This window comes from Myripristis murdjan, chromosome 24 (genome assembly GCF_902150065.1).
Source record: "Myripristis murdjan chromosome 24, fMyrMur1.1, whole genome shotgun sequence".
Lineage (NCBI taxonomy): Eukaryota > Metazoa > Chordata > Actinopteri > Holocentriformes > Holocentridae > Myripristis > Myripristis murdjan.
Genome location: NC_044003.1, coordinates 21,516,227 through 21,530,411, shown reverse-complemented (window position 1 = coordinate 21,530,411; position 14,185 = coordinate 21,516,227). Strand labels below are relative to the sequence as shown.

The following is a 14,185-nucleotide window of genomic DNA, read 5'->3' as shown; positions in this document are numbered from 1 at the left end:
CAGGTTGCAGCGCTACACAGCAGCCTCTTCTTTGGCGCTGATCAAAGCATCCTTTGATTGAGCTGGTTATAAATAGGCTTTATATACATTCAAATGGCCGGAGAGGAGGGTGATCTCACAGGACTGGATGGCATGGATGTGGACTTTGTAGCGATACTCCCATAGGGAACGAGCAGGCATGCAGAGTGCACAGTCTTGGACCAGAGGAGGTCAACTTGCCACAGCAGGGTACCGATCAGTTATAGGCTGCCTGATCAAACCTTTTCACTGTAGGCTGCTGCGCACGAGTTCTTTAATTTTTTCGTCGTGAACCGGCTGCCCGTTAACGTTTCTTCCGAGGATTATATGTTTAATGTAAGATCACCATGCCACAGGTCTCTCCTTGCACATGCACCACGGTGACAACGGCAACATAATGGCATGTAGGGGCGGTTGCTGCTGCGGCTCCGGTCCACTAAACGAGGATAACGCGAGGTTCCTGCTGCTGGCGTTGTTCATCATCATTTATCTCCTGTGCGGGGCCGCTGTCTTTTCAGCGCTGGAGCAGCCCAAGGAGCGAGAGGCGAAGGAGCGCTGGGCGCAGAGGTTTGAACATTTCAGCCAAAAGTACAACCTGAGTAAAAAAGACCTGAACAACTTCCTCAGGAACTACGAGGAGGCGAACGTAGCAGGGATCCGTGTGGACAACGTCAGACCTCGATGGGACTTTCCTGGGGCTTTCTACTTCGTGGGAACTGTGGTGTCGACCATTGGTGAGGCAGAAACGGGTGTTAAATAGCATATAAGCCGGGGAATGCACTAACACATCCGTGCTGTCTCCGACCCATCATCCAGTCATTCTTCATGGACGTGAGCAACCCCCCTGCAAAGCCAAATAAGCCGGCAAAGAATGAATAAATTACTTCAAGGGGTTCATACCATTATTTTCACAATAATTATTCACTATCATTATTTCAAATTATACTGATCTACAGATTATGTGCAAGACATAAAGCATCTTTTGCACTAGAAAAACATTTTGACACCCTTGTCATCGTGTAACTCACTTATCTTGCCAATTTTTCCCTGTTCATTTGTTATGGAGATTTATGTGTAGGAAAGATAAACCTTGGGTCAGTGAGAGCATCACGCTTCCCTGCTGTGAAAGTGAGGATGTTTAACAGAATAAAAAGTGAGAAGAACAGCAAAGTGATAAGATAAAATGGTGTTCCCTTTTTAAACCTACAGCATTTTAATTATAAGTCATATACAAATCTTATATAAGTCAAAAATAACATATTTTTCTACTTTGATGGTGAGACAGGCCTGTGTGTATATTTATTAGATATGCCAAATGGTGCATTAATTTGTTACAAAGAGGCTTGCATTGCAATAGCGAAAGAAAAACACATCAGTAAAACGAGGCCCATCAGGCTTTTTGTTATGAGTCAAATGATGGTTCTTTGGAGGAGAGAGTGCACCTCAATTAGCACCTTGAGAACCAGTTAGTATGTGGTAGCAATTAAATCTACCCCCATGAAGTCTGCTTGTTGTTTCGCAGAGATGAGTCACGTTGCAGAGTATGTTTTGTATGACACAAGATAACACTTGTTATCTTTGCTGTTCCGTGGCTCAGCAACATGCAGCAAAGAGGCTGTCATGTTGCGCAATTTTGCAGGTGCTATACCTGTCAGCACTGAATGTGTATATGCAGCCACTATCTCTTTGTTTGTCCAAACCCACTGAATCAATCTGAGGCTGAAATGGAAACGTAAAGGTGTCAGAAAAATTTAAAATAGGTGTAGCAAGAAATGAGAGAGCGGAGAGATAGGCAGAGAGATAGACAGATATTGATTCACCTGAGAGCAATCAGTGTTAAATGATAGGTGAAAGGCAGACATCACTTGGAATGGTGCAGCCAATGTAACTCTCACTTTGATGGCCATTTTGTTGATCTGCAAGGCTGCAAGACACAGAGATAAGTCGTGAACCCTAGCAACACACACATGCGAACGAGCGTGCGCACGCGCGTGCACACACACACACACACACACACACACACACACAGTCTCTCTTCTCTAAAGAAACCCATTTAATTGATTTGAATGTTCAAAGTGAAAGATAACTGTGAAACTGAGGAGTGTCACAGCTCCATCAATAAATCTTGCATGTCACTGCATAAAGCAATACCTACAAAGTCCAAGAGATCCATGTGGGTGTTTGGATCAAGACAGTGACTCCACAATTGCACTGGTGGTTAAAAGTCATTCAAATGATCACCCACTGTGAGGTCAGCTGTGGCCCTCTTTGATGCAAAGGATAGCTATGATTTTCCACTTGCTTTAAAACATGCGATCCTGACCCATCAAATTGCAAAAAAAAAAAAGTGGGTGGATTCAATAAAAAACCTAGAACAAAACAAATCAATACTTGAGACTGACTGTGCTGATTTGCATGGAGTGAAAACACTCTCATCCACGCACTCTTGCGCTGTGTAGATGAGACAGAAACTAGAGGTGGAGAGAGTCACCAATGGCAACCTTTTTTTTCCTGATGGAGTGTGGCATTGTGTTGTCTGAGTGGGGCTTATCACTCACTAGCAAGGTATGTGTGTGTGTTTGTGTGTGTGTCGGGGGGGTCTGTGAGTGAGAGGAGGTAAGTCAACATAGCTACAGCTGATGCCTATGTCCCTCCACATAGACTCCAAAACAATTTATTCATTCACTCTCACTATACGTGTGTTTCGTTTGTGAATGTTTACATGTGTGAAAGAAAGAAAGAAAAAGAAAGAAAGAAAGAAAGAAAGAAAGAAAGGAAGAAAAAAGGTGTATTTTGTGTGATAATATCATTTTTAAGTGAAAGAAACACACACTTCACTTACAAAAAGGGCAACTGAAAAGATTTACAACTGGTGAATGAATGTAATAGTAACAGGTATCAAGGATGTGACCCAGGACATTGCCACCCACTGCATTATGTTCATGTTCATTACAGGGTTTGGGATGACCACTCCTGCCACCATTGGTGGGAAAGTCTTCCTGATGTTCTATGGCCTCATTGGCTGTGCCGCCACCATCCTCTTCTTCAACCTCTTCCTGGAGCGAGTTATCACCGTCATCGCTTTTGTCCTCAAGTCCTGCCACGAGCGTCGCCAAAACAAGGCCATACTCCCGCAAAATATCTCCGAGGGAATTGGAGGAGGCGGAGCCGGGGGAGGTGCAGCAGCAAAAGGGGAGGGTCTGGCGGGCTGGAAACCCTCCGTTTACTGCGTCATGCTGATCCTAGGTGTGGCAGCCATTTTGGTGTCCTGCTGTGCCTCGTTCATGTACTCGGCAGCAGAGGGTTGGGGCTACCTGGACTCACTCTACTTCTGCTTTGTGGCCTTCAGCACTATTGGCTTTGGAGATATGGTGAGCAGCCAGCGGGTTGCCTATGAAGGCCACGCCACAGCGGCCTATCGGCTGGGCAACTTCTTCTTCATCCTGACTGGCGTCTGCTGCATCTATTCTCTCTTCAATGTCATCTCCATCGTCATCAAGCAGGTCCTCAACTGGCTGCTGAGGAGACTGGAGGCCCCCTGCCGCTGTTGCTTCCCTGGGAGGGGGGGTCACCACCCGCACCGATACCCACGACGGAATGTAGTGGCACCAGGCCGCTTGCGTGCTCGCCGAGACCCCTCCATCGAAACGGACGCTGTGAATGAAAGTGAGACTGACACTGGGCGCAGGATGTCCGGGGAGATGATCTCCATGAGGGACTTTCTTGTTGCCAATAAGGTGAGTGCTAAGACTGTCAGAGCAAGGTTCAGTTTCAGTCAGCTGTCCAAAAATTTGAACCTCAACTTATTCATTGCAAGAGATAACAATTTCATTGTACAATACTTTTCATGATATATGGGTTTGGGTGTGATTTATGTTATGATACATTGCAATACCTTGGAAAATTGACTAATCATGAATAAAAAGACTTTAAAATAAATAACTAACATCTGGGAAAACTAATAAAAACATATATGATAAATCTGGTGACAAGAGTCAGAATTCCCAATTTAAAAAAAACAAAAAACAAAAAACAGAATTAGTACATCTCGTGCACTTCCTTCACAGTGCACTGACATGTAGATCTGAAACATAATGCAAATGAACATAAACATATTACAGGATTAAGAGAATGGATAAAGTACTGAGAAAAACAAGGAGAAAGCCGAACCACTACTTACTACTGTGACTCAGAAAAAAAGAGTGCGGTACAGTCTTTGACCATCAGGGGCAGTATTGGGCACCTGTTAAACAGAGTAGAATATATTTTAGTCAGAGCAGCTAAATACTATAAAATGATCAATATGTTTGATTCCAAATATTTATAATGAAGAGCAAAGGGCCACTGATTCCCTGGAAAACTCCCTGTCTTTATTGTGCTGTGTTTAGCCCTGTTTTAGCTCTATGTCACCCCCTGGAGGTGGCCTCACATATTCTTGGAGGTGGGATATCTCAATCTCAATGGTATAGACAGATTATCTCTGGCTATACCATTGAATGCATCATAGAGAATCATAATTGAATGCATCTCAGATTACTAAGTGTTGCTGCTCCTGCTACCTGCTTCTCTAAACAATGTCTGGAAGCTATTTGGATTCCCCTCAATAAAGGGCAAATTTCAGCAGAAACACCAACTCAACAGATTTTTCAAAAAAATTGAGTGATGGTTAGACCACATGCTGTGAGTCAACTCCAAGAGAAGCTCTGTCAGTCTGCTTACCGCTTTCATTTGTCAATATTATGCAAATTCTATCATAAGTATTCAAATTTCAGATGCCTTTGACTCATTTTATTCAATTGAGTAAAATCTGATGGGTGAAACTGACGATGCTTGAGTGCTGCGGGGTGAGAGCACAGAGCGCTTCACTGCCTGTCATTATGCATAATGCTTCTCTGCCCTGGTCTGACACCCTTGTCTGTGCACTCCTCGCTTTTTCACTGACTGTGTGTTATGAAAAATCAAATCTGTTATTCCACTGAAACAGTAATTGATGATTTCTCAGACTTTGACAATCTTTCTCACGTGAGTAATGCAATGGGAATATTCGGTCAATACTCCTGATCGCATTAATTCTTGCCGGCTGCAATCAGTGATGGAGCATGTCTTTGACCCTGTCTTGCATATGCGCTATGCGTGCCGACAGCCATCTCCTGTCACATTACTTACATGCCTCAAGTGTCCAAGACTCCTCAAAGAGTAGAAGCAAAGAGCTGAAATTGCAACAAATGCTAAATATACTGGGTATTACATGACCTATGGTTTAATGTTGTTGTAACATTATGATTACAACATTTAAACATATTGACAATATAACAATACAGAAAATATTGCTGTTTAGTATTGTCATTTTAAATTGCAATCAGGTTGCAAAATGTGCAATTAATTATTATCAAATTATTATCAAAATATTATAAAAAAAAATACATGGCAGATGGACAATCTGCTGTGCTTTATCTGGTGTAAAACTATGTCTGTCAATAATAATTTAATTAGATGTATTCTAGTATGGCATATTAGAGTTTTTTTTTCTGAATGCTTAAACACTAAAAATGATTCTTGAAGTACAATTGTTGAAACTATTAGAGTTTTTTTTCTGATTGCTTAGGCACAATTTATGAAACTATGGGCTATTTTTGCAAAACTCTCACCACAAAACCTTACACCAGACCAGCAAAACATCATACATCTCTTGCAAAAGCAAACAATTCTTGCAAAAAACTTGTGTTTTTGTGTCAATCCAGTACACACACGCGCGCACACACACACACACGCACACACACACACACACCATCATTTGAATAATCATATGAAGCTTTAACTACACACTGATAGTAGAAATGATAATGCATGTCTGCAGGGCAGCCATTTGCCAGAAAGTTTTGTCATACACACGTATCCAAATGTGTAAAGTATTCATTCATTCATCTTCTAAACCGCTTATCCTCACTAGTGTCGCGGGGGGGGGGGGGGCATGCTGGAGCCAAGCGCTCATAGGCAAGGAAACACCTTGGACAGGTCGCCAGTCCATCACAGGGCAAACAGACAAACATTGACATCCACACACACAATCACACCTAGGGGCAATTTAGCTTCTCCAGTTCACCTAACCTGCATGTCTTTGGACAGTGGGAGGAAACCCACGCAGACACTGATTGCTTAGGCACAATTTATGAAACTATGGGCTATTTTTGCAAAACTCTCACCACAAAACCTTACACCAGACCAGCAAAACATCATACATCTCTTGCAAAAGCAAACAATTCTTGCAAAAAACTTGTGTTTTTGTGTCAATCCAGTACACACACGCGCGCACACACACACACACGCGCACACACACACACACACCATCATTTGAATAATCATATGAAGCTTTAACTACACACTGATAGTAGAAATGATAATGCATGTCTGCAGGGCAGCCATTTGCCAGAAAGTTTTGTCATACACACGTATCCAAATGTGTAAAGTATTCATTCATTCATCTTCTAAACCGCTTATCCTCACTAGTGTCGCGGGGGGGGGGGGGGGGCATGCTGGAGCCAAGCGCTCATAGGCAAGGAAACACCTTGGACAGGTCGCCAGTCCATCACAGGGCAAACAGACAAACATTGACATCCACACACACAATCACACCTAGGGGCAATTTAGCTTCTCCAGTTCACCTAACCTGCATGTCTTTGGACAGTGGGAGGAAACCCACGCAGACACGGGGAGAACATGCAAACTCCACACAGAAAGGACCTTGGGTGGGAATCGAACCCAGGACCTTCTCACTGTGAGGCGACAGTGCTAACCACTGCACCACCGCGCCGCCTGTGTAAAGTATGAATGTGTGTTCTGACCATAACACACTATCAGTGCAAATAGGGGATAAAGTTTTTTTCCTCAAAATGTTCTACTGTAAGACTTTCTTCTTCTGTAAGCACAGAGGAAGAAAACGTGTTTTCACAATTCTAAATGTGGAAAGGGAATTGGCAAAACAGTGCAGCGATGTAAAGGCCAGTGTTTACAATGTTTGCCAGAAGTGTGTTAAGTTGCTTTACACTTAAGTTGCAAATTAAGTGTAAAGCAGTGATTTGTGTTTACAGTTTTGCAAAAAGTGTGTTATAAAATGACAATGATTCCACATTTACACACGTGAAAACACTTTCATGTAAATATACCATGACTTGACTTACAAATCAGAGCTTGAGCCACAGGGAAACATTTGGTTTGGACAACAGTGGAGGCCGATGTTGGACAGAGAGGAAGAGGGGTGAGGACTAGAGGATGAGGAATAGGAAGTAGAGGAAGAGGACGATGAGAGGGAACAGGGTGAGGAGGTGAAGAAGTAAGATGAAGTGTTCTTTTTTCTAGCACAAAGTTTTTTTTTGTTTTGTTCTTAGGTGTTTTTGTTGTTAGAGGAGTAAAAATTTTGAGAAAAAAAAAAAAAAACTTTCCCTCTTATTTGCACTGATAGTGTGTTATATTTGAAACACACATCCATACTACAGATTTGGGTACGTGTGTGTGTGTGTGTGTGTGTGTGTGTGTGTGTTCACTACATGTATGACAAAACTGCTGCTCTGCATGCAGAAAAAGGAAAAGCCTTCAGTGTTTTTCATTTCTACTATCAGTATATAGTCGGTGCTTCATGTGCGTATTTAAATGATGCTGTGTGTGCACTGGATTGATGCAAAAACACAAGCTTTTTTTAAAAGAGTTTGCAAAAATAGCCGATGGTTTCAAAGATAGCGCCAGGAAAAAAAAAAAAAATTGAGTAGGCCAGGTCACTGCCACAGGATAAACAATGAGAAACAAGTATAATAAATGTTTGATATGGCTTCCCTGTCTATCTAAACATGGGCTGCACTTATATTTCCATTTTTGTTGGCTGCCTACGTATTATAGGTAAAATTAGCCTGAATAGCGGTGGTCTTACTCCACTACTATGACCCCTACAATAGCCCTTCTAGCCGCTGAGAGGTGTCAATTGGCCATGCATTTACATAACGGCTACTGCATGTTTCAGAACAAGAGGAATGAGCTTTGGGCTGTTGAAACAACAAATCCATCCATGGTCGCTTACTGCACAAGCTTCCTAAAGAGGATGAGAAAGAAAGCCCTAATTTTTCCACTTGATGGTCATTCCAATTAAAGAGGCTGTTTCCGGTAAAGCCTTCATAAGCCCAAGAATATTTTGACAAAGAAAAAGGGAAGATTCAAAGAGGGGGTCTTTAAAAAAACACAATGGAAAAGGTGTGTGTGTGTGTGCGTGTGTGTGTGTGGGAGATGTAGATGTCTTGCTCCTTTAGTTAACAAATTTTTCAGTGTTCATCTTGGTTGTTCACTTAGAATAAAAGAGAATCACAATGCCATCTGGCCGCTGTGTGTGACATCTGGTGAATCAGGTGTGCCTACCGCCAGCACACAGTGCAAATTCTTGAATTTTGTGGGCTCATAGGATCACACAGCACTACCAAAAGCAGCAAATATATTCTCATGTACTGATTTCCTTCTCTCTTTCCTTCCCCCCACCCACCCACACACCCACAGGTAAATCTGGCCATTATGCAGAAGCAGCTCTCAGAAATGGCCAACGGGCATCCGCGCCAATCCGGCTCCAGTTCACACCAGAATGGTTTCTCTGGAGGGGTGGGCGCCCTCGGCATCATGAACAACCGGCTGGCAGAAACCAGCGTGGACAGATAGAGGAAACACGCTTGATCCAGCTTCAAGGGACACAGAGGCCAAGAGGCCAAGGCTCGTACAGACAAACAAACCCAAAAAAATGCGATCTGGGCGAAGAACTAGTTTCCTTGGAAATGATATGTTGGTCGTATATAAGACTTGAATACATGAATTCATAACATAGCTTTTCCATTATGTGACACTGACATGCACGCTGACCTCTGCGGGCTGTATGTTAGAATCAAACCATCACAGCCCAGTATCCGGAGGAGAACACAGGTTCGTGAACATAACATTCGACTGGAGTCTCACCTCTGGATCAGGCCCAGTGTGCTGATATATTCCCCATCAGGAATTCAGTTTCCATGGTGATAGAAAAGCCTGCCTAAAGACCTTGTATCTCAGCTTTAAAGACCTGACACAGCACATAGTACTTCATACCTAACAAATCATGCTCATCTAAGGCACTCAATAATTCTCAATTTGCCCCTCCCTGCGTTCATACCTGTCACTGAAAAAGGACGTTAAGAAGAAAAAGGCTATAATAAGCTCACACTGAGTGTCTCCCATTATATGCAACAGATTGACATTTAGAAAATGGCAATCTTTTGTACAAAATGGTGCAAGCAGAGATCAAAAGAAACTTAATTTTTGGATTGCTGAAAGCTCATCATCGAATCAATACAAAATATAGAAATCAATGGTACTTTCCGTGACTCCCACAGCACAGGACTGAGCTGAATGTTTCAGTCTGTCAGCAATGTCTTCTATAAATGATATGGTAAAGAGACATATAGCCATATTATACCCTACATGCTGAATAATCTGTGGCACTGCTTTTATACATTATCACACCAAAACGTGGAGAAAAACCCCACAAAGAATCTCATTAGGAAGCAAACAGACCTATCTCTAGCTGAATGGGTAGTATCCGCTTCAGAGGGGAAATCCATTATGTGAGACTGCTATTTGCTTTTTGGTTCACTGCATATTATTGAAGTGACACAATGTAGCATGGATGCAACCAACAGTGAACATATTCAAATGCTGACTTTGTCTAGACTACCATTCCAGGCCTGCCTGTGGCCGCTATTTATACTGCAGTGAAACAATTTGCACCAGGCTATTTTATGGGATTTTAGCTTAATGTTTCAATGGAGGCGTTCGACTTGTGTTTTTGTTCTGTTCTGGATCCGCAGCGAGTGCAGTGTACGAAAATGACAATATACAGAAAGACGAGTGTGTGAAAAACAGCATGCAGGCTTGTGGTGTGCTGACTTGGGTGACAGCTGCGAGCAGCACAAAGGAAGGAAGACTTAGGGGTACTGCATTATGCATGGTTTATGGAGATGACACAGGCCTCTGCATGCACTTTGCAGACGCGCCTGAGAAAATGCTGAAATTACAGAGTGAGACTCCTTCAGGCTCCTGCTCTGAACATCACCAGCTTGGCTTTAGTGCATTTCACATAAGTGTATCTGGATTCCTGAGGAGAGAAACAGAAAGCCAACCTTATTCTCTTTCATCTCGCTCACCCTAAAATGATAACCTAACCAACCAGCAAAGATATGAATGCGCTGTGATATTTTTTTTTTTTTTTTTTTTTGTACAGGGGTCTTGATTTACTATGATCATTTCCAATGGTTGTACAATACTGTATCTACTGTATGATTCATCTGTTCACACAGCCGGAGAAGAAGGCGGTCAGACAGCAACAATTTTAGCAAAACCATATGACGGAAAAAATATGTTACTTGTTTGCAGCATTAAAGAAACACATTATGACTGGTGCAGCTTTAATTCATCCATTCCAAACAATCTATGTGACAGTATTTAAATATTCTAATGCTGAGGACACATTTCAACAACTTGTAGAGTACCAAGAACACTGTCCCAATAAATCAGAGTCTACTTTGTTTTGGTCGGAGTTTGTGTTTTTCAGATGTTCGCTAACATTTCCTGACTGCTGTTGTTAGCCACCACAGCTCTGGCATACTGCAACTTGTGCTTGTTCATAGAGCCTCATGCCTCAACAATGATTTAAAAATAACATGATAATAAATAATAAATCAATTAATAGAAATCACATCATGACACAACGCCAATAACAACAACATGACAAGTAAATAATTTATAACAGTGGAAAGAATCTCTTAATACTGAGAGTTATTTGAGGGTTATTAATAACAATAAAATTCACTATAATTAAGAAACCCCCACCACACACACACACACACACCCACAAACACACACCCCCCTCCCCCTAACGAGAACATGTTGCTATGGAGAAAATCCCTCCTCCACACTAATATGCTGCTGATACTGTAAGAGAGTAGATCTCCATTGATCTATCTTTTCTTGGTAACAAACACGCATACACACATGCACGCACACACACATGCACACATGCATATCCACAATAGCCTTATGAAGGATCAGAGAACGCATGTGCACGCAGATAAAAGAGATGATAGCTGTGAAGTGAATTGACATGTTAGTCGCCCCCGGTGTGTGTGTATGTGTGTGTGTGTGTGTGTGTGTACATGCAAGCATGAATGCATGTATGTATAAGACTCATGCGGTCCTTGTTAAGGCTGTTGAGTCACAACAACTGCCAAAGAGTTGCTGCCACTGCTGCCACATGCACAACATTGTCTGCAAGGTGGGATTTGATAATTGTATGCTGCTAAGGACGTGGGCGAGCGCTGTTAACCCATCAGTCATGTCCCAAAGTCAGAGCCAGTGGGTGTTTGCGTTCATGTCCACAAAAATCTGCAAAAGCGCTGTGTGACTGGACATGCTGAGTTGCACTTTTGAGAAAAGATGACACATGTAACTTCCTTATTAGCACAAACACAAGCTCTGTTTGTCCACAAGCCCCGTTGTTAAATATGGACAAATTGGCAAGCAACTACAGTACATTATACGCCAACAAAGACAACAAAGCAACATGATGTTGGCTTTGTGTTGTGGTCAATACTCACTGAACTAAGAGTCTGACTGCTGCAATGTCTCTGTATGTGTCTGGACTCACTGCACAAATAGATAGATTAGTTGCCAAGTAATAAATGGTCAAGTATTTTGATATTTTGAGTCAGTTTTAAGAAAACCAATTTCCAAATTCTCTGATTCCAGCCTCTCAAATGTGGATATTTTCTGGTTTCAATCGTCCCCTATGACAGTTAACCAAATATCTTTTGGTTGTAGACTGTTGGTTGGGACAAAACAAGACATGTAGGACATTACGATCAACATTTTTCACCATTTTCTGACATTTTATGGAACAAACAGCTAATCGATTGATCGAGAAAATAATCCACAGATTAATTGGGAATGAAAATAATGGTTAGCTGCAGCTGTATGCACAAACACTGCCTGCCAGATTATCTAATTACGCTAATGCTTTCTGGAGATGGGTGGCGTTAGTTGCATATTTATTGATTCAGTGGAAATAATGTGTGAATGGCAACGAAGGGGCATGCAGTCTAACTACTGCGGATGAATGCTCCATGTGAGACCTTCAGGAGCTGTCTTCATTATCATCAAGTGACCTCACCTCTTTCTTCTTACAGTGGCAGGAATCAAATGGCCTGTTTGCCTCTTTACATTTCAGTTGCAGAGGCATTGTTAGACCTTGTTGATTTGAGCATGTAGCCCAGTGATTTGTTTCTGTGCCACATTATATGACCATGTTATTATGCTGAATTTCATTTTCCTTAATTTAGAATTAATCTTAATTTAGAATTTTAAAAAATCGAGGGAGAGGCATTGCTGATGCAAATCAGACACATTTCCATGCGTGTGTTAGAGACAAGCAATGTTCATATTTTTGTTCCTCACTTAGTAATAGTCAGAAAAGAATCGTTTCTGTAGTGTGCCCACCCATAATAATGTACCAAAGTCCCACTTCCTCATAGTAACACTATGAAAGAGATAAAATGCACAGCAGGCTCTCCAGCTGACACCCAACACTAGCCATACACACCACTGAGAATGCACTTCAAATGTTTTCCTTGTTAAAGTGCTTTTTTGTGTTATTTTTCAAAGATTACAACGCTTAAAACATGGAGTTGGGTTGCATAGCACTTGTTGTTTTTAGTAGGAAGAGAATTAACAAGGCTTTCTACTAACCATGGTTTACAGGTGTTGTCACGGACATTTAGACTGGGAAGACACATACAGTCTTGTCCTTTGTGTGTGTGTGTGTGTGTGTATGTGTGTGTGTGTGTGTGTGTGTGTGTGTGTGTGTGTGTTTTACAATGATTACAATGGACAGAGAGATGTGCTTATATTTTAGGAAGACTCCCTGCTCGATCTTTATGAGGTCAACACTTTATCATCAGCTTAGATGATGCTGCTCCTCTTTGAACCTATTCACAAACTTGTTTGTAGAGACTCACAAACCACAAGTTAATGTAAATACAGACCCATACAACTATAGTGAATCAGTAATATCACCAATAATATGAAAGATTATACTGTTCAAGTTGCATCCCTTTACATTGAATCAGTTCACTTTAAATGAAAGAGAAGTCGACTGATATGCACTGACTACAGTGCAGCACTGCATTTATTTTTTTCAGTGAGAAATTTAGTCTTCCTCTGTGTCCTTGGGCAGACAGCAGCATCAGTAGAAGACTATTTGCAGCCAAAGCAGGAAGCGTTGGATCTCTTGGTCTTTTTGACCTCTGAAAAGTACAACAAAGAGCAAAGTCAGTGCCTGAATTCTTGATGGAAGTAACCATCAGCTACAGAGTGAACAGGCCTGATGACTCAGACACAAATCAGAGAGAAGAACTCCTACCTGTTGTGGTGTCGGAGGAGATTGAGCTCTCCACGTTGTCAGCCAGGCACAGGCTCAAGTCCTCCTGCCCTGCAGTGATGGCAGCAGCTTCAGCAGGGAGGGTCAGAGGCTCCAGAGGACTCCATCTCTGTGGTGGATATTGTGGCCTCCTCCAGGTCAGGCTCCTCACTCACACCTCTGTCATGGGAGTTGGTGGAGCTCACAGCAAATGCAGAGTCAGTTTTTGGAGAGGTTGTTACATCCTCAATGTCCTGCTCCAGGCCGGGCTCCTCACTCACACCTCCATCAAGGATGGTGGAGTTGTCAGTTTCACCCCCGACAGCTGTCTGGGAGGAATTATCCAGTTCCACCTAAAGCGGAGCTGGTCCAAAATGGCTTTTATCAGCTCCTGGTGAACTGAGCTCCATTCGGGCTTCAAATTCAATATCCCTCATTTTCATGCAGAGGTTCACCTGCCATGTCTGAAACATAGTGAGATTCATCTTTCAGATATGACCATTTAACAGGATAAATCTAGCATCATGCGATCATTTACTCCAAACTTATCATGATAATGTCTTACCAGCATGAGGACAGGCTGGATGATCTTGCACAGATTCTGTTTGGTTCTGCTGCTCAGGCTGAGTTCAGCAGAGAAAATGGCTGGGCAACTTGAGCAACAGAGATCAAGTAAGAATCACAGAGCAAAGTTTT

At 42.2% G+C, this 14,185-nt stretch overlaps 1 protein-coding gene across 1 annotated transcript; it reads left to right on the top strand.

Moving 5' to 3' along the window:
- Positions 1 to 415: 415 nt before the first annotated feature.
- On the top strand, positions 416 to 8,709 carry kcnk13b (potassium channel, subfamily K, member 13b). Its single transcript, XM_030047448.1, has 3 exons — positions 416 to 752; positions 2,974 to 3,755; positions 8,554 to 8,709. The coding sequence occupies exons 1-3, from the start codon at positions 416 to 418 to the stop codon at positions 8,707 to 8,709; spliced, it is 1,275 nt and encodes a 424-aa protein (XP_029903308.1).
- The last annotated feature ends 5,476 nt before the right edge of the window (positions 8,710 to 14,185 follow it).

What these genes read in the sequence shown, in the direction of transcription:
- kcnk13b (XM_030047448.1), top strand. Translation starts at nt 416, where the DNA reads ATGGCATGTAGGGGCGGTTGCTGCTGCGGCTCCGGTCCACTAAACGAG. An exon ending in AACTGTGGTGTCGACCATTG is followed by an intron (nt 753 to 2,973) that starts GTGAGGCAGAAA and finishes TGTTCATTACAG; the next exon opens with GGTTTGGGATGACCACTCCT. An exon ending in ACTTTCTTGTTGCCAATAAG is followed by an intron (nt 3,756 to 8,553) that starts GTGAGTGCTAAG and finishes ACACACCCACAG; the next exon opens with GTAAATCTGGCCATTATGCA.